The sequence below is a fragment of the Anguilla anguilla genome, chromosome 7 (assembly GCF_013347855.1).
Source record: "Anguilla anguilla isolate fAngAng1 chromosome 7, fAngAng1.pri, whole genome shotgun sequence".
Taxonomy (NCBI): Eukaryota; Metazoa; Chordata; class Actinopteri; order Anguilliformes; family Anguillidae; genus Anguilla; species Anguilla anguilla.
In genome coordinates this window covers 16,706,872-16,729,736 of record NC_049207.1, presented here as the reverse complement: position 1 = coordinate 16,729,736, position 22,865 = coordinate 16,706,872, and the positions used below count along the sequence as shown (strand labels likewise).

Sequence of the window (22,865 nt, the reverse complement as noted above, 5' to 3'; positions counted from 1 at the left end):
CTACCATTAGAAAAATGTTCACTTATACATTTTGTATTTCCATGGCCTCATTCTATTGTACAGTTTCTTCTTGTCTGTCTTTCCACAAAAAAAAAGAAATCTCATTATCGGCGAAGTTACGAAATTATTTTCCGTACCATGTCATACAGGATGTTCAGAGTGTGTCTGTCGGTCACTGATATGTGATCTGTGTCTGCTGCTGACGCTCTGCGTGAGAGAGGCGCTCTATCTTATTGGATGCAGTTCAAAACCACTTATGAGTTATTACTGAGAATTAGCCTGTCAAAATGTTATTTTAATGCAGCGTTTATGGAAAATATCAGAAGTACAATTGCTCTTAAGGGTATCGGCTCGTGCAGATAATATTTCAACAAATGGAATTGTTAGTATTATTCAGCAGAGGGGAAAAAATTGTATTTTTAGAATTTTAGACTGTTTTAATGTCATGGTCGTTGTTGTGTAATTTATCCCAGAATTTTTGGGAAGACAAGGGAATAGCATATACACTTAGGAATAACATGTCTGTCTGACCGAGAGTCCACTTGACTCACATATTTTTGTTTGTACAGACAGCTGATAAATAGTTATTATTGGTCAAATAAATAAGAACCATATGTTAAGAGTTGTTATCAGGGATTTCTGCTTGAATTTTATTGTTAGGTTGCCTTGTAGGCTGCTGGGTTCTAGGAATTGTTTTGCTTATTTGTTGTTTGTGTTTTTCTGTTTGTAATTTGTAATTCCATGCCAGTCACCATGAGTAAGGGCATTGGCAAAAAAATAAAAATAAATCAAATTATTTGTATTCATTCATTTGTATTCATAAACTATCACATATGGTCCTGAGTTTCTAAAATAGTCAGGGAACTTGAGAAGCCCTTTGCCTGTAGAGATAAAGATACTCACGGTTTGTGAGATAGAGGAGCCGCAACTCAAACACCCAAGGAGTGGGCAGAGCTTGCAGGTGCATTCTTCCAGGAAAGGGGAGGGTGTGTCCATCTGTGTCTCTGTGATCTCATTGGCTGGAATTTGAGTCTTTGTTGAGATTCAAATATTTGAATTGTTGGTTTGAAAGAGAGGGATGCATTGGCTCAGTGTCCTCATAGCTGTAATCATCACCGCCAGATTTACTTTTCTGGTTGTTTTATGTGTTCTACTCAATACTAAAAAAGGACAATCATGATTGTGTGGTGGCTGTAAACTATATGCATGGGAAATGTCAGGACTCTTATATGGCTGTTTTTTGTATTCAAGGATATAAGCATTAGGTGATTTTCTGTTTCATCTTTATTGTTATTTTGTCTTCAAGAATAACACATGTAATTTAAGTTTTTTTTAGTATTGTCAACAACCTTGAAACAACCTGTCACTCATCAGTAAATCAGTGAAAAACTGTTTTCCGACTTCACAATTTCATCTACACCACCTGTTTTACTACAAAACACGCAGATAGATTTTAAATGTGCGGCACTTAGCTTTGACTATGATTTCTGAGTTTATAACTCTAACTCATAAGACAATCTTTGTACGCTGATGGTGTCCCGCTTTTATGAAAATATAAGAAAGAACAATGCTTTGCCTTTTTTAATGGTAGGGTCACTCCAGGAAAAGTCATCAAATTCTATGCTGAAAAAATACATTTTAGGGGTTTTCACTGCTGATGAACACAAAGACAAATTTCCCTTTTTAACAAAAAATGGGATAATACATTTTTAACAATATACCCTTTTAGCTGAATCAAATGAAATAGACATTATATTAGCGCAAACCTTTGGAAAAGGGATAAAAAAACTAAACAAACTAAGCAATGTTATTATTGGAAGGAGAGGTGATTGTGACAGCAGTTTGGGTCATTCCCTGCTCTGTAACAGATTTAGGAGGGGCACGTGTCGTCGTCCCCCGTCCCCCCCCAAGCTTTTGCTGTATTAAAACTGTATTTGCACCCTGTCCCACTCAAAATCACACAAAAACTGTTTGTTTTTGCTGACAGTGACGGCACAAAAGAGTAGTTCAGATAAGACTGATGAAGCTTTCCTGGATTCTTGCTAGCCAGTGGTATGGGTTACTGAGTTTTGCTATACTTATTTGGGTAGAGAAAGACTGGATGGGGGCTAATCAGTAAACCATTATAAATAAGGAGGTGTGTGCCCTTTTTCCTGCACCGATTGAGGGGGGTACAGTGATGATATGGCAGATTTACGAGGAGAACCTGTGGCCCCCATGAGAGTGACTGTCTCTGACCACCCTGTACATCATGAGCCTTTCTGGAGGCTGGTGAGGTGGGATGCAGCTGCAGGGGGCATGAATGGAATGACAAGTTGCTGGGCGGGGGGGCTGGGGTGTCACACTGTCACTGGGATCAGGGGCAGGTGGGCCAGGGTGGTCCTGTCAGTCACCTGTCCAAACAGCTGTGAATGACTGTTGAATTTATTCACATCTAGGCCAGGTGTAACATTCAGCATTTTGGGGCTCCAGTCCTGGTTACAAGCCAATCTCATCAATCCCATAGTGCAGCATGGCAAACATACAGTCCTAAACTGCACCAATTCCTGACAAATATACTTGAGCTGGAAACCTGTGTCGTAGGCTAGTGTTTGCTGTCCAGACTTCCTATAATGTGTTTAATAGACATTTTATTGTCCTTAATGTGCTTTATGATGTAGGATTTATATTGTGGTGACATCTGATCATCCTGATGCTTTCTCAAATTGGTGTGACACATTGTTAAGCAGTTTTAATAATTTGAACCTAGTTTGTTCAGTTCAGTTTATGATTTCTGCCTAATGTTTGTTGTTGTTGTCGTTAATAGAAGCAGTAGTAGTAGTAGTAGCAGCATACTTTTTACCCTTTGTGATCCATGTGGTCCAGTGAATTATTAGGTGCCATTTCTCCAGTGTGGTCTTGTTGTGGTCCCTTCTGAATCATTGTGGTCACAATATGCACTGAGCTGCGGTGCGTTTTTCCCATAACATGACAGCCAATAGTAATGTGCATGTTCAGCCCGACCACAATTTGTTTGTTTTACTGGTCAGCTGCTGACCTCAAAATAACCAGCAGGCGCCTAAATATAGCGCCACAGCACTTGGGCTGGAATGTCACTGAAGAGGGAAAACAAAGGGGGCCTACAGAAGTGTCTGTTTTAGGCTTTCTGTCCCCAGACTAAAGCATTGTTGTAGCACTGACCTCGTATGCCAGTGAAGTGATGAACTCCTGCCTTATTTGTGGAGCTGTCAGCTGCACAGCACTCAGGACTAGTCACAAGGACCCTCCACAGACGGTGATAGGAGTCAGACTGTTGTTTGCAGATGGCAAATCGCCGCCGTTGAGTGGAGGTTGAGTTTGATGAACAGGTGGGGACGGGGGGCTGTGAAATTCAGCCATTTTGGTGCACTGCTGTGCACTCTCCTGGGCCTGAGAGCTGGGAACAGTGCTGATAGCTCCCACACGTCTGTTAGCCCTGTGGAGCACTCAAAAGCTGTTCATTCATCCAAGTTTTCTTAGTCGGAGTTCCAAGGAATATTTTCTCAAGCAACCTGATGATGTAGTTACTGTTGACAGTGGCAAATTCTTTTTGATTTTTCAGTAGTGTGTATGTTCATGTAAACATCTTAATGTCTACCAGAGGTGAATTAAGCACCAGGTCAGTTTACTTGCTGAGTGAGAGGAGGAGAGTGGAGGTGGAGAAGCTGGCAGGGATGGTGGCTGAAGCAGGCTTAAGGAGGATTAAGAAGGATGAAGGTGTTTAGAGGAAGCTGGATGACGTAGGGAGGTGTTCTGAGAAGGATGAGTAAAGTCAAGGGCGGGTGGAGATTGTTGGAACATGTTTGGGTTTGAGGTGATTGGAAAGGATGGAGGAGGTTGGAGAGGGTGCCCGTTACCCTGCTGTCTGTTTGTTGATGTGGTGAAAGTAGACAATGAAAGTCATACTAACTTATTTGAAATTATAGCATTTCAGTGATGGCAAGCAACTGCAGTATTGTTATCAGTTGGAAAACATGTATATCAGAAATTCTGCTTGCACTACCTTTCAGTGCATTGTTAAAGATATAAAAGAACATGGTTGGATGCAATAGAAATGGAAAATGTTTTGAATAAAATAGGAATGCATTTTTAATATACCCAGTAGCTGGTCTAGATGTGCGATAGAGATAGAGGGTTAGATAATTTATTTATCCCTGGGGCGAAATATGGTAATCTGCAGCAAATAATAAATGCAACCATACATCACATAAGGAGCATGGAGTATGACAGCACAAAACACATGAACACAATACCATAAAACCACCGGACAGTTTACTGAGTGCCTATAAATATAAAATCTCCTATGTAAAAATGCCAATGTCAACAATGAAAACCACAGACAGTACAAAAGAAACACACATGCAGAAAAACCCATTGACAGCCTCAGTTGATGGACAGGTTACAACATGCCTACACAATATAATATCAATCGGTGTAAAAAATGTAGAAGCCATCAATAACAGCCCTTGTCTATGCTGTTACAGAGTGTATTAAAAACCTGGTTGGGAGGGAACAGTTCTAAACCTTTCTATAGAACACCGAAGTAGTGTAAAGGGATCACTGTTGGTTATTGTGGTATTCTGTTGAGTTAAAATATAATGTAGAGGGTGAGACCACAGACTGTGTTTTTTCAGACGTTTTCTTCTCAGCTGTGATCTCAGGCAGGTCAGACTGCCAGCTCATCGTGGAGCCCTGTATGGTATGTGCGATTTCTGTGACCCAGAGTATGTGAGGGGATCTTGTGTCTGCAGCTGTGCGTCCGGCCGGGTTTGACGCTGTGTAGGGGGATGCTGAAACAGAGAGGAAACGCCAGCCCTCGCCCTGTCCTGTTCAGTAATTATGAAGTGCCGCATCTGTGCAGCCGTGAACTGATTTGGGGGTTTCGGATCCTCCCGGCAGATTAGGAGCTAGCGGGTCAAACCACCGCGCCCCCCCTCACTGCCCTGCTAGCCCAACTGTCCGGTAGACCCCCCAGTCATCCTTGGCATGAAAGCCCCACCAGGACTGTGCGGGGTCACTCGTACTAATAACGTCAGCACTGGGGCCTCTGAAGCATGGCACTGGCTTCTTCATTATAACCCCAATCTTATATGTTGGCTTAGCGCATGCCTTTTGTCCAAGGAGACTTGCATAACTCACACATAACAAATTCCATTTACCCGGCTGCTTAGTGTACTGGTGAAGTTCAGGTTACATACAGTACCATCCCCACTCAACAAGCAAACATGCTGTGCCCCACTCATGATGCAAACCTGCAGATACCAGGTGTCTAGACTAGGTGGGATTGGGCAGTGGAGTCTTATGGCCTCCTTCCCTTATTAAAATGTGGAATATGACGCCATGTATTTATTTAAATAAAATATACTGTATATATCAAGATCAGATTAGCTTGCAACCGTGTCCTTCTGTAAAATTTATTTAACATTATATTTTCCAAAAAGTCCCAGTATGTACAATATATTGTGGCATATTTAATTTCTGTGAGTGTTCTCTCTCTGATCAGATTCCAGAAGTATTAGATAATGTAAAGCCTAGAGTAGATAAACATACCAGAGGAGACACAGAAATGTGCTGTTCAAGGCACTTATTGTGTCTGCTGCTCTTCAGCACAAAGACAGGCGTGAAATTGCTTTCTGGGAAACATCTCATTTCCTTGGTTAGGTCATGCGGAGCTCAGGTGGAATGAAGTTAGGCCTTGAGGCACCAGGGATAGCAGCCACAATGTAACGCGCTGCCAAAACCATGCATCCTAAAACAAATCACGCTTTGAAGCATCTATGGAGAAAAAAAAAATCCTGGCGGAGAGTCAAATCAACACGGTCAGGATTTACACTCTTGGAGCGGCACAGTATTTGTCAGGAAATGGCCGTTTAAAAGGTGGACGAGCCGCCGAACGTTCTCGCGTCGGCAGGAAACCTCTCTGCTCCAGGGCCTCATTATCGGCGCACGGATCACGTCCCAGATGCTGGTCTGATTTGGCGAGCTTATTGTATTCAGAGAAGGAAATGAACACGTACGCAGACTTAGATTGACACCATCTCTGATCCCGCTTAAAGGAAGGGGCACAGAGGGTGGAGTATGCTTTGACTTTCCTTATTCAGTTTGGCAAAAGCTGAGCCTCTTGAAGTGTCTGTCACCTACATTCAGAACTGCTGTGCTTTGCGCTTGCTTGTAATTCGTTTGTTGGGTTCTGGAGCTGTTGTTAACACCTGTCGGCCTGTTGGTTCACTGAGTCTGTCTGTAGTAAGTTGGCTTGTTGGAGCTTGTCTCAGTTCTAGTCAGTGCATAAGCCATATGATGAATATACTGATAGTTTCTGCTGACCTGTATATATTGCGATAGATACCGGTGCATGCAGTAAATTTGTTCCGGTGTGAACATGCAGGGGCTTGACCGTGTACGTCTTAAAAATGCGGGTTGTTTTATCGCATGCTTCAGTCTGGAGATGCTGTGATTATGGACTCTTTAATGGAGTGAGTTTAATTTATGACTATGTCGGCTGGCGTGTGTAGATATTGTGACAGCTGTGGTAACATATGACTGGAATAGTTTTTGTATGCCTCTGGCGGTCAGTAATAGTGACGGCGGCCTGCTGGGTTTTAAGATGAATGGGGCTAATTTTATCTTCTCCAATGGTCCATGGAAGCCGTTCCGTGGATGGTTGTTAATGGCTGCGTCTCCCTGGTTACAGATGGAATCCACCAGGTCTCGGCCCTCTGCACCCTGCGCGTCACCATCATCACGGACGACATGCTGACCAACAGCATCACGGTGCGCCTGGAGAACATGTCCCAGGAGCGCTTCCTCTCGCCGCTGCTCTCCCTGTTCGTGGAGGGCGTGGCCGCCGTCCTCTCCACCAACCGCGCCGGCATCTTCGTCTTCAACATCCAGAACGACACGGACGTCCACGGCAGCATCCTCAACGTCACCTTCTCGGCGAAGCTGCCCGGCGCGCCGCACGGGCGCTACGTGCCGTCCGAGGAGCTGCAGGAGCAGATCTACCTGAACCGCACGCTCCTGACGCTCATCTCCACCCAGCGCGTGCTGCCCTTCGACGACAACATCTGCCTGCGCGAGCCCTGCGAGAACTACATGAAGTGCGTCTCCGTGCTCAAGTTCGACAGCTCGGCGCCCTTCATCACCTCCGACACCGTCCTCTTCCGGCCCATCCACCCCATCAACGGCCTTCGCTGCCGATGCCCGCCGGGCTTCACCGGGGACTACTGCGAGACGGAGATCGACCTGTGCTACTCCGGGCCCTGCCGCAACAACGGGAGGTGCCGCAGCCGGGAGGGGGGCTACACCTGCGAGTGCCTGGAGGACTTCACCGGTGAGTTCGGGCTCGCTCGTGCGCTCGCGTGTTCACTCGCTCTTTCATTTATTCACTCTCTCATTCACTCCGACATTCGCTCGCTTGCTTTTTTACGCACTCCTACACGCATTCACTCACTTGCTGCCTGTCTCTTTCTTCCTCACTCTGGTTTACTAAGTGATAGGCCACACCTACAGCAATGCTGATAGTGATCTTGGAACCACAAGGCTACAAGTCTAGGTAAACCTAGCTGTATGAATGGATAACATTTGTGACATACATAATTGGCATTTTTATCTGCTGTGAAGATACGTTTTCTGGTGAACATAATGATGAGCAGTGACAGGTCACCTCTGAACTGAATGGGAAGAACATGGTGTTTGTTTACAAAGCGCTGACTTTCTCTCTGGAGGAAGAATGTGGCACGGCTGGAAGGACCGGGTGTTGCAATTAATTTAGTCTCCCGATGCATCATGGGATGTGGATTTTTCTTAGACGAGGGCTACAGGAAGTCTTGGGTTTCACTGTCCTGTGGACAGCAGGTGTACTGATAGGATAAACCACCATCAGGATCTTTCATCTGCTCTCTCGGAGCCTCCATTCCCTGCGATGGGCCCTAATTCCACTGGTAGAGTCCTCCGGTCTGCCTCTCTGCTTCCTCCACTAGGGCAATTACGCGATAATGACCCCAGCCCGGAATGGGGGCCCTGGCCTTTGAAGGTCACAGTTCAACTCCAGGTAGTTTTTCGGTCATTATGGGGGGCGATGACAGCGGGTTCGACTGTGTCCTCCTTTGGTTTCTCACATTAGACGAAAATGGATCCCTCTAATTCCCTCAGAAAGGGGATTATTTTGCCGACTTAGGGCTAATTACCAGCCTCGGAGCTGGCATTGTGTGTTTTGCCATGCATAGTTGCGCTTCGTCCAGATCTTGTCAGGCTAATGGGTGACACGTAAGCATTTGCCAACTGGACCTCTACCTGAGATGGTGGATCACTGGTGCCTTGGAGACCTTAAGACCTAGCCTTGTTCCACTCTGTTAGATTATGGCACGGTCTCAGTTTGCTCCATATTTGCTAGGAAACAGGAGTCTGGTTTCTGATGGTCTGACAGATACTGCTATCTCCAGGTATTCTGTTTGCAGAAATGACTGAAATGACTGAAGTACAGTGAAATATGAAGACATTTCCTCAAAAGAGCACTTTGAGGAACAAAAAACTCAGAAATATGCTTCAGAGGTTATATTCATCTCTACAAATGTTTGCTGTTCACCAAACACATGTTTACTGCTGTCTAAAATGCAAATGACCCTGACTAAAAAAAAACTGTCTGTAATGTCCCTGCAATGGCATAGCAGGCATTTAACATGGACAGAATGGGGTGCAGCTCTGAGTTATGATTTGAATAACATGGCTGTTAAACATTAACTGCTAGGCTGGCCATTGATTAAAAAGACTGCACAGTGAAAACAAACACACATATTCCCATTGGTGCTGGGAGCTGCCCTGTCCCTTCAGTTTTGCAGTTGTAAATCTTTAATTAAAGTCTGAAAAAATTTTAAACGGGGGGGCAAAAAGCGTTTCGGCTGGGGCAGCACGGTGTCCTCGACATTTGGGTAATTATTCATTTCCTAGCCTGTGTGGTGTCTGGGGAGGGCTGTTTTGGAGCACATTCTTCACATTGTGGCCAAACATTCAGATATGCCAGAAGAGCTGTGGCTTGTTTGGCATACAGTAGATCCTCTTTTCTGATTGGAGCCTGTCCAACACAACAAAATTCTCAATTAAGCAATTCAAGTCCCAAGGAATTCTGGGATTGATCTAAGTCTGTTTGTGTTTTGAATTCATGGCTGGATATTGTGAGTAAATCAATGCTAATTATAGCATAAATTGGAACTGCATTGACATTTGAATTCAGCATTAGCTGTAACAAATGGAGGAGACAGTACCAGGGCAGTGGACCATGGCGGGTATTTAGGGACCACCATGGCCGCCTTGAGCGACTGCGAGCGGGACCATTGTCTTCTCGGCATTGTGCTCAAAGCCGTCTGATTTCTCCCAGGGGACAGGGGTCAGCTAGGGGCGGGAACTGGGCGGCCTCGATATGGTTTGTTTTGACAGGCACGAGGGCAAGAGAAGACCGTCAGACTAGATCTGTTTAGAGAGGGGATTGGCCTGTTTTGATGTGCATGCAGAGGAGGGATTGTAATTAAACCTTTTTGTTGTGTCCATGGTGAACTTGATGTCAAATTTTAGGATTCTCAAGAGAATTTTTTTAAATCTCAAGATGATCCTATTCCATAGACAGGAACACAAACAAAGACAAAGATTTTTATAAATCAGCACAACATGTTTTGATTATATAATTTATGTTAAATATGAGCCAAGACTTTTTATGGCACAGTATTTTGCTGGTAATTAAAAAAACAACTAAAAAACTGATATGGGTCATTTACGTGGTGTGAATTACAGCATCTAGTGAATGTAAAAGACAAGCTCCTATTTTCTATGATGAAAACAGATTGACCGAATCACACATTGAATCTGTATGATCTGGAATTCTTCTGTTGAAAAATAATGGGGCCTGTTCTGATTGAGCTCTCTATATTTTATGTCTGACATTTACCTTAAATGAAGTAACAGAGAAATGACCTGCTAGCTCAGTAATATAGGGAGGTGCAAAGCTGTAGGACCGATTCAGGGTGGTGGGCAGCATGTGGGTGACTGACCCGCTTGTGGTCTCTCTCTCTCTCTCTCTCTCCAGGTGAGCACTGTGAGGTCAACGCCCGCTCTGGACGTTGTCAGCCCGGCGTGTGTAAGAACGGGGGGAAGTGCGTGGACCTGCTGGTGGGGGGGTTCATATGCCAGTGTCCGGCCGGAGAGTACGAGACGCCCTACTGCGAGATGACCACCCGCAGCTTCCCCGGGCAGTCCTTCGTCACCTTCAGGGGGCTGAGGCAGAGGTTCCACTTCACTGTGTCTTTTATGTGAGTACTGTGCCACTGTGTCCTCAGTCTGGCTCTGCCCCACTGTGTCTCACTCTGTCTGTCTCTGCCTGACTGTTATCCCATACCCCTGTATCTCACTCTGTCTGTACCCTACTGCATATTTCATGTGATTACTGCACCACTGCATACTTGTATATCTTTCTTTCTGCCTGTTAACCATGCTCTGAACCTCTGTATTGCACTCTGTCTATACCCCTTATATCTTTATCTGTACTCGACTGTATCTCTGTCCCCCAGTATTCACTGTCTGTGCTATGCTGTATCTTTCATTTGATTATCGCACCGCCTCCTACTTATATATCTCTCTTTCTGCCTGTGAACCATGCTCTGAACCTCTGTACCTCACTCTAAGATTTTTTCTGTCTCTCTTATGTGAGTTCTCTCCCCCACTGTCTCTCTGTTCCCCACTTTCTCTCTTTGTATCCTATTGTATCTTTGAAACCCTGTATCTCACTCTCCCTGTTCCCCATTGTATCTCTGAACTCCTTTTTCTCGCTCTAAGAAGTCCATTGTCTGTCTTATGTTGAGTTCTGATCTCTCTCTGTACCCCACTGTCCATTTTGTACCCCTGTAACCCACTTTCTCTCACAAGATTTCTGTACCCCTCTCCTGCTTAGAATTCCTGCCCACCACTATCCAAATTCTGCACCCCACTGTATATCCCTGAACGTTGATGTGCCTGTACCCTGTGCCCTGTACCCTGTGCCCCATACCCCATAAAAGCTCTCAGTCCAGCAGGTCTCATTCTTCTCCTGGGTCACTCTTTTCCGCATTTGGCCAATATGGTTCACTAGGTCTTTATTGGATTTGATGCACCAGGCTGTCCCTGCCAGTTTCAGATTGGTGCAGACCTACACTATATCCCTTTCCCCAATAGATCCTGTGGAAAAAGCCATGCTTGGATGCAGCTCCTCTGATAAACTGTAATTTGTGGAATGTGTGGTTGCACTAATAAACAGTGTACAGTCAGCTTTGTCTAGCAGTCAAACATGTCAAAACGCATTTTAGATAATTTGCTTCTCTGATCTCCGATCAGTTATTTCAGCTGTAAAATAGGCTTGTCTCTGTTTTTGAGATTTTGTCATTTTCCCAGCTGAAAAGCCATTTTGAGTCCAGCCATTATTATCTAAATAAACTCATCCAAAACTAAAAATGACAGTGAATATTTACGTATTTTATAAAATATGCACTCATTCCAGATAAATAGGCCATGCTATTCCTGCCTTCCAAGCATCTAACACAGCCCCCCAGCTGCAAAGTGAAAACAGGAAGTGATGTGTGGTGGCAGGAAGTGGTGTGTGGTTGGGCGGCATTATCAGTGTTTTGCTTTATTGGCTGTGGCTTCCTGCGGGGCAGCCTCATGGCATCTGCTCTCTGGCTTCTGTCCCCCTGTACCCACCACAGGATAACTCAGACCAGCCGCTGGCTTCAGACCTCTGAGTGTCTGCTTCCTCAGCCTGGATGCGCAACTTTACTGTCTGCCCTGCCTTTCTCTCTCTTCCTGCTGGTCCATCCTGCCTCCTCTTTTTTCCCTCCTGCTTCATTTTTTCACTTTGTCCTTCGCCCCTTTTTTCTCCTTTTAAGTCTCTCTCTATCTCTCTCTATCTCTTTCTGTCTTCCCAGGTTTCCAGTCCCATCTCTGCTTCTTTGCAGTTCCGTCGTCAAACACCACTATCTTCCCTGCTTCTTGTTCACTTTGTTCTTGACAGTATCGATGTTCTTCCGGCTTCTGGCTGACCTGGTTTCCTCTCCCAGAATGCAATGCAGTTGTCTTGCTTTAAAGTCCTAATCAATAAAATCGACCCAAACCCCCACCCTTTGAGCTCGACTCTGTGTGGTTGCCATATAACAACCATTTCCTGGTACCTGCAGGTTTGCCACTCGTGACAGGAATGCCCTTCTGCTGTATAATGGAAGATTTAATGAGAAGCACGACTTCATTGCTCTGGAGATCATCGAGGAGCAGATCCAACTCACCTTTTCTGCAGGTAGGGTCCTAACCACGTCAACTCATAATGCTCTAACTGGGTGGCAGGTAGAGTATTACTGAGGGAAGGAGGTTTGTATAGGGTTCAAAGCCTGGGTGGGACTCAGGCGATATACCTTTGAGAAAGGAACACCTAACCTCAGCTAAATAAAAAGTATGCATACAGAGAAGCAGTGAGAGGTTGTATATTTACTGCCGGGGCTGTGATTGCTGTTCCCTACAGCAGTCTGTGCAGTCGTATGGTGGACGGGGTGGGGGTGTGGCTTGCGACTGTATTAAAGGGGAACATGACGTACTCACACCCCTCGCGTTTATGAGCCGTGGGTGGGGGTGGGTCGTTAGTGGAGTCTTATGAGATGTTAAGTGTTCTGGGCGCTGACCCTTAGTGAGGAAGCAGCTGGCCAAAGTGCAGTTAAAAACAGAACTCTATCTCTCACTCTCTCTCCTTTTCTTTCTTTCTCTCATTCTCTCTCTCACTTTACTGCCTTTCACTCTTCTAACACCCTTCTTGACCCTTTTTTCTCCTCTATCTTTCTGTGAAAGCTCTTTATTACAGACCAGACAAGGATGTTGTGCTGTTTCAGTCATCTTCAGTGGGCTCATAAATCTACCGCAAGCCCAAAGGGCCTGTTTTTCTCTATCGCCTTATTTGTGCACGCAAACCGAGCACCATAAAATATTTAATCAGAGGACAGATAATGCGGGTACTATGTGCAGGGATAGTGAGATTGCAATCTCCGAGAGTGAGAAGAGAGTCTGTGAGGAGAGGGGTCACAGTGACGGGGGGCTTAATAATGAACCCAGAGGGGTTAAATGGTCACTCCCATTCCCAAACAGACGCGGGAGAGAGAGAGGGGGTTAACAGAGCCATAGTGTTGTTTTACTGTTTGCTGAGTCGTAGGGTAAATTCCTGTGTGGGAGCTCCTGCCTTTAGTAAATATTCACTAACCCCTCTGTAAATCTTTGTTGATAATGTGAGTGAGTGCCATTGATATGAAGAAATCCCTGAGTGATTCAAAATGTGATTCACTGCTGTTTTGCCAGCCAGCTTTTTTTGAGTGCATCACATTTATCATTAGTGTAACCAACATGTTTTCAGCAGAAGGCAATGTCAAAGAGGGCAGTGACTTTTTTTTTCTTTTTTTTATGAAGGAGGAGTCATTCATCACTGTTGCCTATCAAAACTGCAGAAAGGCTTCTGTATTTATTTGCGTCCTCGGATTTATAGGTTTTATGACAAAACATTTAAATATAAATCTCTCACTCACTTTCCTGCTTCCTGTTTCCTGTTTCTGTTCTGCAGGAGAGGCCAAAACCACGGTGTCTCCCTTTGTCACTGGTGGAGTCAGCGATGGGCAGTGGCACTCGGTCCAGCTCCATTACTACAACAAGGTAAGTGGCGAGAGGTCCTGGAGGAGGAGTCCACGTGTCAGTCATGCCCATTGCCACAGTAACCATCACAAGGAACGTGTGAATGGGTTATGATCATTGAGAAAGTGAGACAGCCATACAGTGCAAATGGAAGAATGAGATGGGCAGAGATTCCAGCTTCATTCCTGGCAGCTGACCATTTTGATCTGACATAATTCTCTCTTAATTGAAACCAACAATCCACCGTGAATTAAATTATTCATACAAGTCAAATCAAATTCACCAACATTTCTATATATAGTTGGGCGTGGGGTTGAGGTATAATTGCTTTTTAACAGAGGTCTGTGTCTGAGTCCCAGCTGATATACAGAGATTAACTTGAAATTGTTTGAGAAAGATGGTATAGCCAGTGGTGAAGAGTTAGGAGAATTTGTTCTGAGGGTGACAATGGCCAATATCTGTCATCTCACTTTAAGTGCTAGTGTTGCAGCGAGATCAGACCAGGGTTGTCAAACCATTTCCACTTTGAAAACCACAAGCAAGGTGCTATGCCCAAGTAATACTTGAAGGATTGCTAAGAAAATGTCAGAATAATTTATTTTAAGTTGTACGCTGTCAGTCTTTTTCTGATGGTTATTACTTTACCTGTTTGTATCATGCATGTTTACTAGGCGAGAACTATTGTTTCTGAATTCCGATATGAAAACTTACTTAACTTTTAACATAAATTATTTCTGTGAACACACAGCTGTATAAATTGGCAATATGAACAGTGTAGGAAGTGACCCTGGATAAGAGAAGTCTACAATGAGCTATTTCTAAGCTATTGGATTATGGAATGTTCTGTCTACAAGCTACATCATCCACACCGTACCAGCTACCACATGCCGAACTGTTTTTCTCTTTTATGTCTGTTCTGTTCTGTTTATTGTGTTATTGCCATGGAAAACTGTGAGATTAATCTCCATGTTACCAGTCTCCTCATATGTCTTGTTTTCTTTTGTTTTTCGTGACTGAACTTGTTGGTTGCTTGTTAGTAAAGCACTGACAGACTTCACAGTTGTAACTTAGCGGTAACAAAGGAAACTGAAAACAAACATGCCGCGTGGTGGCTGTGAGACCTCGCAGGTTGTTCCTCTCCCCACTGTGAGGAGAGCAGCCAGGTGTAAAAACCACACATTCACAGAATTCTCAGGCTTCCAGTTTAACAGCACTGTGTGTTAACTAACTAGCAGGTTTGCATGAAAAGCAAGCTATGTTTAGGCATTTTTTGAGTAGGGTCTTTGATTGAATGATGCAATTTGCAGGTAGCTGTTGAGTTACTCCAGTCTGTGTACATTTGTGTAATCTAAAGCTTGCATTGCTATTGATAGCATTTGGTATCACAGAACTTTTGCTGTCAAACCTTGCTAGAAAAAAAACAAAAAAAGTGTGTTTGAACCTGCAATATTACAAAAGTACATTTATAGACACACTGCAGTGAATGTTGCTCCTGACTGCACCAGCAGTGACAGGATTCAGTACAGTTTGCTGACATGTATGACCCTTGTAGTTTGTGTCCAGGTCTGCACTGTGATTGTTGTAAGCAAGTTTCACTGTTGCTCCTCGCTCTCCACTTTGAACCTGAGCCAGCTAGCCTGGGGCATATTAGGATTTGGGTGGGGGTGGGTTGAGGCATGACTGAGAGGCATATGTGAGGTGAAACTACTAAGTGACTTCTTGAGTCTGAGGGTTAAGGATTTGGGGACCCTGGACTAGTGGGACTTGACTGCACATTCCTTCACAATCAGCTGCAGTTAACAAGACTTTTATCATTCACCCAGTAAGAGCCAGGGTCCTTCCTGGCTGCTTTCTCATGGAGTCTGGTGGAATTTTTATAGCCTGTTGAGGCACCAGTAAGATTAAAGGTTCTTAAAGAGAGATGAAGTGTTGTGCTCACCCCTTGGAGCCCCTGCCCTGAGTTATAGGGTCACAGGCCTTATCCTGATGAGGTGCCCTGACGTCACCCCTCTGTGGTTTGGGGAGTTTTGGGGGATTTTGTGGTTGGAACTGTGGGGTTCAGAGTTCGTGGAAGACGAAGGGTGTGGTGGTCACCATGGAAACCGACACACTCATCACCTCTTTGGTGAGCAAGTGAGAGAGGTTTCATTCAGGGTCCTGTGCTATTGAAGACATCACAATGGAACAGGCAGGAAAGAAATTTTTGGAATTCCACTTTTGGAAAAAATTTGCACCCTCTTTCAAGGACAGCGAGTTGTTTAGGTCTGTATTAAAAGATAGGAAGTCTACAAAAGGAAGCATATTTTTGGACGTGGTGTTTTTTTTCTTGTGAAGGTTTTGATGTTTATGTGTGAGGAAGTGAAGTCATGTGGTCATAAAAGACTAAAACCTGGAGAGATGTCAGTGGAATAATGGATAGGTTTGTTTGTTTTGGTTTAACCCCTTAGAAAAACCTTCAAGTGTCTTCATACTGTAATGGAAGACTGAGCTTTTTCTGATTCCTCTCTGTGGGAGAATATACTATGAAATATCCAGACTTAACAAAAAAATATGATATTTTCTATTTTCCAAACGTACAATAACATCAAAATCCTTAAGTCTCCTCTTGCTGTTTGAGTTAACAGCTTTCATGAAAAGTTGTAAAAAGTTTACTAATCCAAAAAAGTTTCTAATCCTCATACCAATCCTTTGCAAAATTCTCATACCAATCCATTGAAAAATACAAGGTGATGTAATATTCTGAAAAAGGTCATTCTAATAAGGCTCTCTTAATCCTTAAAATAATTAAAAACCCTATATCAAGAGACTTGTCAGGAAAGTTTATAATTGTCTAAATCAGAGGTGAGAAATGAGGGCCACTGCCATTTCCTGTTTTCATGCCAACTTCTGGCCTCAATTACTTAATTAGCATTAAAATTTACCAGAATTTTCCAGGCCCGGAGTTGCCCACCCCGGTCTAAATCTTGACTACTGTTTATGCATACTTTGTGTTTAATGTACAGTGTTCATGCGTGTTGTCTCTAGCTATTTACCTGTGGAGCTGCTGTTTTTGTCAGGTCACTCCTGAAAAGAGACTTTTAATCTTGACTATGAATTGCTGCAGCCACCCACCTAAGCATGTCAGCATAGAGTATCGTAGTTCATAGGTCAGTATCTATCCTCAGTGCATCATTGTTCAGATAGAGATAAAATGAACGCAATAACGAATGCAATAAATACAAGATGGTAATAAATATGCAGTCACCAAATCCTCTTCATGCATTATCTATCATAGCAACGCCAAGTGGACTTGTTAGCCATCTGAATGCATATACACTTATTTGATAACCGTTGACAGTCATGAAAGCTGACATAAAAGTTGCTCTGGTTGAGTGCCTGCTGTTGGGTTCATAAACAGAGCAGGAGAAAAGATGTGTCTGTCTAGTTGTCTGCTGTTAGTGAGAAAAGTAAATAAAGGTGAGGTTAGGATTAGACTGTGTGGGGGTTATGTGGGGCTATGGTTGTTGTTCTGGATTATGAGATACAGTATGTTGGGGAGGGAGGATGATGTATGCTCAATGCTTTACTTACATCTTAGATTTATATTCCTGTTCAATCATCCAGACGGCTCATGCTAACTTTAACCATGATGAACCCATTTTTGGCCAGTGGAGATACAGGGCATGTAGAGATATGATTAGCTATTAATTTAGATACAAAATTACTTCTGGCTGCCTGTTTCTTGAGGGAGTGAAATGTGATGACCTCACAATGACGCCCTGCCTCACACTGTCAGCTGTCTTATTGTGATGTAAATCGGGTCATCTCTCTCCACCCTGGTTCATATTTAGCCCCTATGGAGACTATATAACAATGGCAGACCCCCTGGCGGGCTATTCTGACAGCACAGTGGGTCATTTGGCACCTCTGCATGTATACCAGGCGTCTCTTTTTAACTGTTCCCTACACATGGCCTCTATGTGCTGTACTATAGAGCCATAGGACTGGGAACTGCATTTTGAGATGAGATTCTTCTCACAGTTGAGAGCAAGTACAGACACTGGGCAAAACAAAAACCAATGAGAAAGTGTGTGCAGCCTGATCAGATGTTTTTCTGTGATGATCCAAAGTACAAACAGAAGCAGTCCACTGATGCTTGAAGGAAGGTAAACATTATGGAACCATGATTTCTGTAATCCGTACAATGAAACTGAGAATGTTCAATTAATATAGCATAGTTGCCAAATAAATAAATGTTATCACTGGTAACAATACCAAAGAAAAACTGTATTTTGAGTTTCCTGCTCAGCTACCATGCCAATGCTATCCATTACATTCAGAATGAACAGCAGTATGACTACTACAGTATATCATATTCACGTAGTATTTTGGCATGTACAGTTATCTTTAAAATCTACATTCAGTGACACAGTTCATATATTCAATATCTTACACTGTCCTTTTGCTTTAGGCCAGACGTGAGCAGGTGTTCTGTTTAAATGGTAATCCATGTATCTGTGTCCTTTTGTACAATACTGTAATGATGTGCCAAAAAATAATGAATTGAAAAATAAGAGTGCTGTCTGGTAGATGCAAAAGTGACTGTCAACATGATCTGCTTACACCCCATTGTGTCTTACTGCTTAGATTTCACAGAGTTGTATGAACACTTTTTTTTTAACTTGTTCTCCTTTTCTCCCAAATTTGGTATGGCCAGTTGTTTTCATCAGCTCTCCACTCTAAATTTGGGAGTGGAGATGAACATGTGGTCTCCGAACACATGATGTCAGCCACCACTTCTTAACACACCACAATTCATTAGTCAAGCTCACACAGACATGAGTCAGACGAGGACACTTCATCTGCCGCTCAGCAGGTGGATCACAGGTTCACAGTCAACCTGCAGGGGTCGCTAATATGTGATGAGATGGTGTCATCCCCGACGATTGAAACCCTCCATTCCGTGGGCAGTGCTATAGCCAGTTGTGCACTGCCCCGCAGTGCTACCAGACACAGTCAGCGCTGTTACAGTCCGGATTTGAAACAATGCATGTGCCTCGCTCAGGTCCAACAAACGCCCCTCAATCGCCCCCTCTTTCCTGCCGTCCCGCTCTGCTTGGGTGCCCCCCTTGTGTTGTCTCTGCCTTGAGGGCACTTCCTCAAACCCCAATCTTTTCCCCGTCTGTGCGTGTCAGAGTTGCTGAACTTGTGCTCTGGATGTTAAACACACTTGCTCGGATTCTCTGTGAAGATTAATTTAGAGGAAACAGGGTTGTTTTGCTTCTGCGAGTCTTTGAGCAGGTTTTTCGTGACCCAGCCTTAAAAGGTTATCGGTGTACTGATGCCACAATAACGCAGCAGTTGTGTGAATTCTTTTCACTGCAATCAAGCTGAATGTAGCTTTGAACGCCTTCCCGCTCCACTCCCTCGCTCCCCCACTCTTCACCACCTTCCCTCCCACTCTCCCTCTCTTCCTCCTTCCCTCCCCACTACTCCCCCTCTCTCTCCACCATCCATATATTGACTTTTACTTTTCCCTGTCTGAAATGGTTTATTTTTGCGTGAGGAATAAATTTAGCTATAAAAGCCAATGAAAATCTTACAGGTTTAAAAAATATATAAACATGTATAATAAAACACTGTAGTAACCAAACCTGTTCCTGGAGATCTACCGTCCTGTAGGTTTTCACTCCAGCCCTAACAAAGCACACCTCATTCAACACCTAGAGATCTTGTTAAGCTGCTAATGAGTTATTTTATTCTCTTTGGCGGCTTTGTGGTTTAATTTGTACATGTTCATACTTTTATGGGATTTAAATTTTAATCCAGTGTTCTGCTATTATGTCCTTTAAGAGTGCAAAAAATGCCACCATCAGCCATATCTTGACTTACTAAATGAAATGCTAATTTATCATACAAAATAAAATATCTGACTGTGGAAAAAGATTGTGTAAAGCTTAAGACAAAGTGGCTGGCGAATGATCCTTAATCCTGTGGCTTTTCCTCTCATTTTGGGTTCTACCCTTGTTTGCTGGACTTGTGTTGACAAGGTACATAAATGTATATCCAGAGACGATGCCAACTTATGATGGTGCTCTGTGAAGAGCCTGGCGGCATACAAGATGAAATGGAGGCATTTGTTACACACTGGCAGGCGTTGAGTTTCAGCCACTTACTCTAGTTGAAATGGCGGCTACACACAGGACTGGTTTCACGTTTCCCTCCCCACATATTTCCTCTAATAAGGGAGGTCAGGTGGCCAAGGAAACAATGGAGTATTAATATCAGAGTATTAATGTCTGGCAGGAACTTCATCTCATTCCACAGGCCTGTCCTGGGCAGGGCCTTGGGCGAGTTGGTAGCGGGTTCGGTTAGCGCAGCCCGAATGCTTCAAAGGGAGAAAGACGATAATAAGATTGGGTTTTGGACATGGAAACAATTAGGTCATGTCATAGCTGTCACGGACAGCGGCTCATATCTCACAATCCCACTGGCAAAGCGAAGGGTACGGTGGACTCCATGTTCTCCAGTACCCAAAAACATCATGTCACCAAGGCCTATGCAGTGGCACTGTACCTCTGCTGCAGGAAACACTGCAGTGTATCAGAACAGACAGCATGGTCTCTGGGACTCCTCAGATAGCCATGTTCTTGTGAAGTGCATTGCTGTAGTACATGATGCTGTTATACTCTCATCTCGCGTCCATGCAGGGCCTCAGAGTGTGACAGCCATGTGATCTACTGCATGGCATTCTCCATGTAACCCACCCCTTGCATGTAACCCTGATCTTTGGCCTATGACCTACGCAGATCCTCTTCTGACATACTCTCCGCCGTCATAGCCAGGGCCCCTCTTGCTCGTTTTAGATTCGTATTCACCTGTTCCGTCCTTGAGACGTGACGTTTTGCATACCGAAATGTAGCTAGTTTTCCACTGCGTGGACTCCACATCCACCAAGCGAATCACTCAGCGATCAGCTAATCTCATGTCTTCCTCATCAACGCCCCGTCTCTTGTCTAAATAACCTCGGGGAGCAGAGTATAGGGGTGGCGTGTGGCTTCTGGATCCTTTGGGGGAATCTTTACGCTGGGAGCGTATTTATATTGGCAGGATTAGATTAAAGTGTTTCCTGTCAGCCAGAGCTTAATCTCCCCACAAAAGGTGCAAAGGTTCATCCCTCTAATTTGTCAGATGCTTCGTTTAACTGAAAATTATTTTTTTTAGCAGGACCGGAGTCTTTTGTCATGCACTATTACTTGATCCCTGCTGATCAGGACTTTAATGGCTTGCAATCCAGATGGACGATCATGGTGGTTGGGTGTCGTGTGATTTTTAATTTTTTTTTTACTTGATTAGAAAATTAGCCGGCTGTTAATTGCTATTATGGACTAAGATGGTCGAGCGGGGAGTTTACACCTGAGTCTGGTGTCAGGGATGTCTCCTGGGGTGAAATTTATTTTGCCTGGCTGGTTGCGACCTCCAGAATGCTGCTGATGGCACAAAACCTAACAGCCGTTTAGCCTTGCATCTCCCCTCTTAAGTGGGTCTTGCTTTAATGTTTGCCATTTGAAAGTAGGGCTGATGTTATTTATGTGACATTACAGAGCATCACATGTTTTTGTCATCAGTTCACACATGTATTTATGCACTTGTTTTTGTACAGTGAAGATGAGTACGGTATCACCGCAATATGAATTGTATTGTAGTACTCAGGATATTGGAAGGCGATTACAGATACCCAGCCTGGTGAGGTAGTGGTAGAGTGGGTACAGTTGTGGTTTTAGAGGCAGGTACCCAGGTATCGGGCACATAGGTGGCAGAGGTACTGACAGCGCCATGACATGTGGCACCTAAATCTTTCAGACACTTCAGGGTTAATTCCACTCCCTTTCTAGGCTGCTATATCTTCTCGCCTCCAAAAAGATATTTCAGCCCTACTTCCACATTTCACACAGTTTATGTAGCATGACTAATTGTGAGTTTCGAGTGAGTGTTCTTGACCAGTGTGACTGGTAGAGCGCAGAGGAGATTTATGACTTCTGAGAACACCTGGTCCTTCCCCCTCCCTCCCTCCCTCACTTTGTCTGCTCTGGAAGGGCACAGAGACCTGTAAAGCAGTGTTGATGTGCATCATCTCTTCACATTAGAAAAGATCTTTTGATAGATTAAGGAACTTTTTACAGCTGGCACTGACTGGACTTCGAAATGTTTCAGTTCAGATGTAGTCATTTCAATTTAACCCATTCCATGGAACGTCTGGTCAACTTGTTCAGCCGTTGAATGCCAAAGTGAGGCAGGAGTGCAGGTAAAGTGCACTCTAGGGGAGAGTTGAGAGACTTCTTTATTTGCTTTCTCGCCTGACTGTGTTGTTTGTTTCGCACTTGAAAAGGCACCTCTAAAAAGAAGCCGACCATTGATCGTCAAAATTTGTTCTAGAAGGGTTTCGGAAACGTGAGCCCTGTAACCTATAGCATTGAAATGCTCCTCTTGTGCTGTGGGTGACCAAACAACACACCACCCTGTATGTATATCCTGAGGGTGAGTCTCTGTGGAGCCGCAAAGTCATCTGTCAGTAATGCATCCCTCTTGGTGTACAGTGACACCGCCAATATGAGGTCATAGCGCTAGAGTGCCGCACTGTGTGGCTGAAGAAATATCGTGACATGGACACCCAACCAAAGAGAGTAAATCCGAAAGCTATTTGTCGTGACAGACTGCCTGCCCATCTATGTATGACATCAAAAGAGACCATTTTCTACCAGGTAAACGATGAGTCGTTTTGACATTCAGGGACACGTCTCTCTATGTGGGCCATGACAGAAGAGGCTGTTGAACGTCAGGGGAGACTCCAGAAAGATTTGCTGTACTCTTGAACAGGAAAAAGGGACATGTCGCAGGCCCTCAGTGTGTCCTCCCGCCACACAAAGCAGAGCATTCCGACATTCCTGTTTTAAAAATTTTGCGGACATTGTGCGAAGGTTATGAGACTGAGGCAGGAAAATATGTTTCCTCCTGAAAACCCGAATAAATTCACAGCTGCATGTGCCATTTATGAAAATAATCCCTTGGAGAGTTCCTGTGCACCGCCTTTCTCCTTCCTGCCACGTGCGCTTTCTGCAGCTCTTAGACACATCAAACTATTGGTTCCCTCTCCATGCAAACTGAAGACACCCAATAGAGTTTGGCCTACA

The 22,865-nt window shown here is 44.2% G+C and overlaps 1 protein-coding gene across 3 annotated transcripts in view; it reads left to right on the top strand.

Annotated features, from left to right (window-relative positions):
• LOC118231615 (cadherin EGF LAG seven-pass G-type receptor 1-like) overlaps positions 1–22,865 on the top strand; it is an 82,446-nt gene that overhangs the window by 26,355 nt on the left and 33,226 nt on the right. For all 3 annotated transcript variants that reach the window (XM_035425612.1, XM_035425613.1, XM_035425611.1), the window contains exons 2-5: positions 6,710–7,348; positions 10,094–10,316; positions 12,210–12,325; positions 13,628–13,716. In XM_035425612.1, coding sequence (XP_035281503.1) covers positions 6,710–7,348; positions 10,094–10,316; positions 12,210–12,325; positions 13,628–13,716 — 1,067 coding nt within the window. The remainder of the gene's footprint in view (positions 1–6,709; positions 7,349–10,093; positions 10,317–12,209; positions 12,326–13,627; positions 13,717–22,865) is intronic.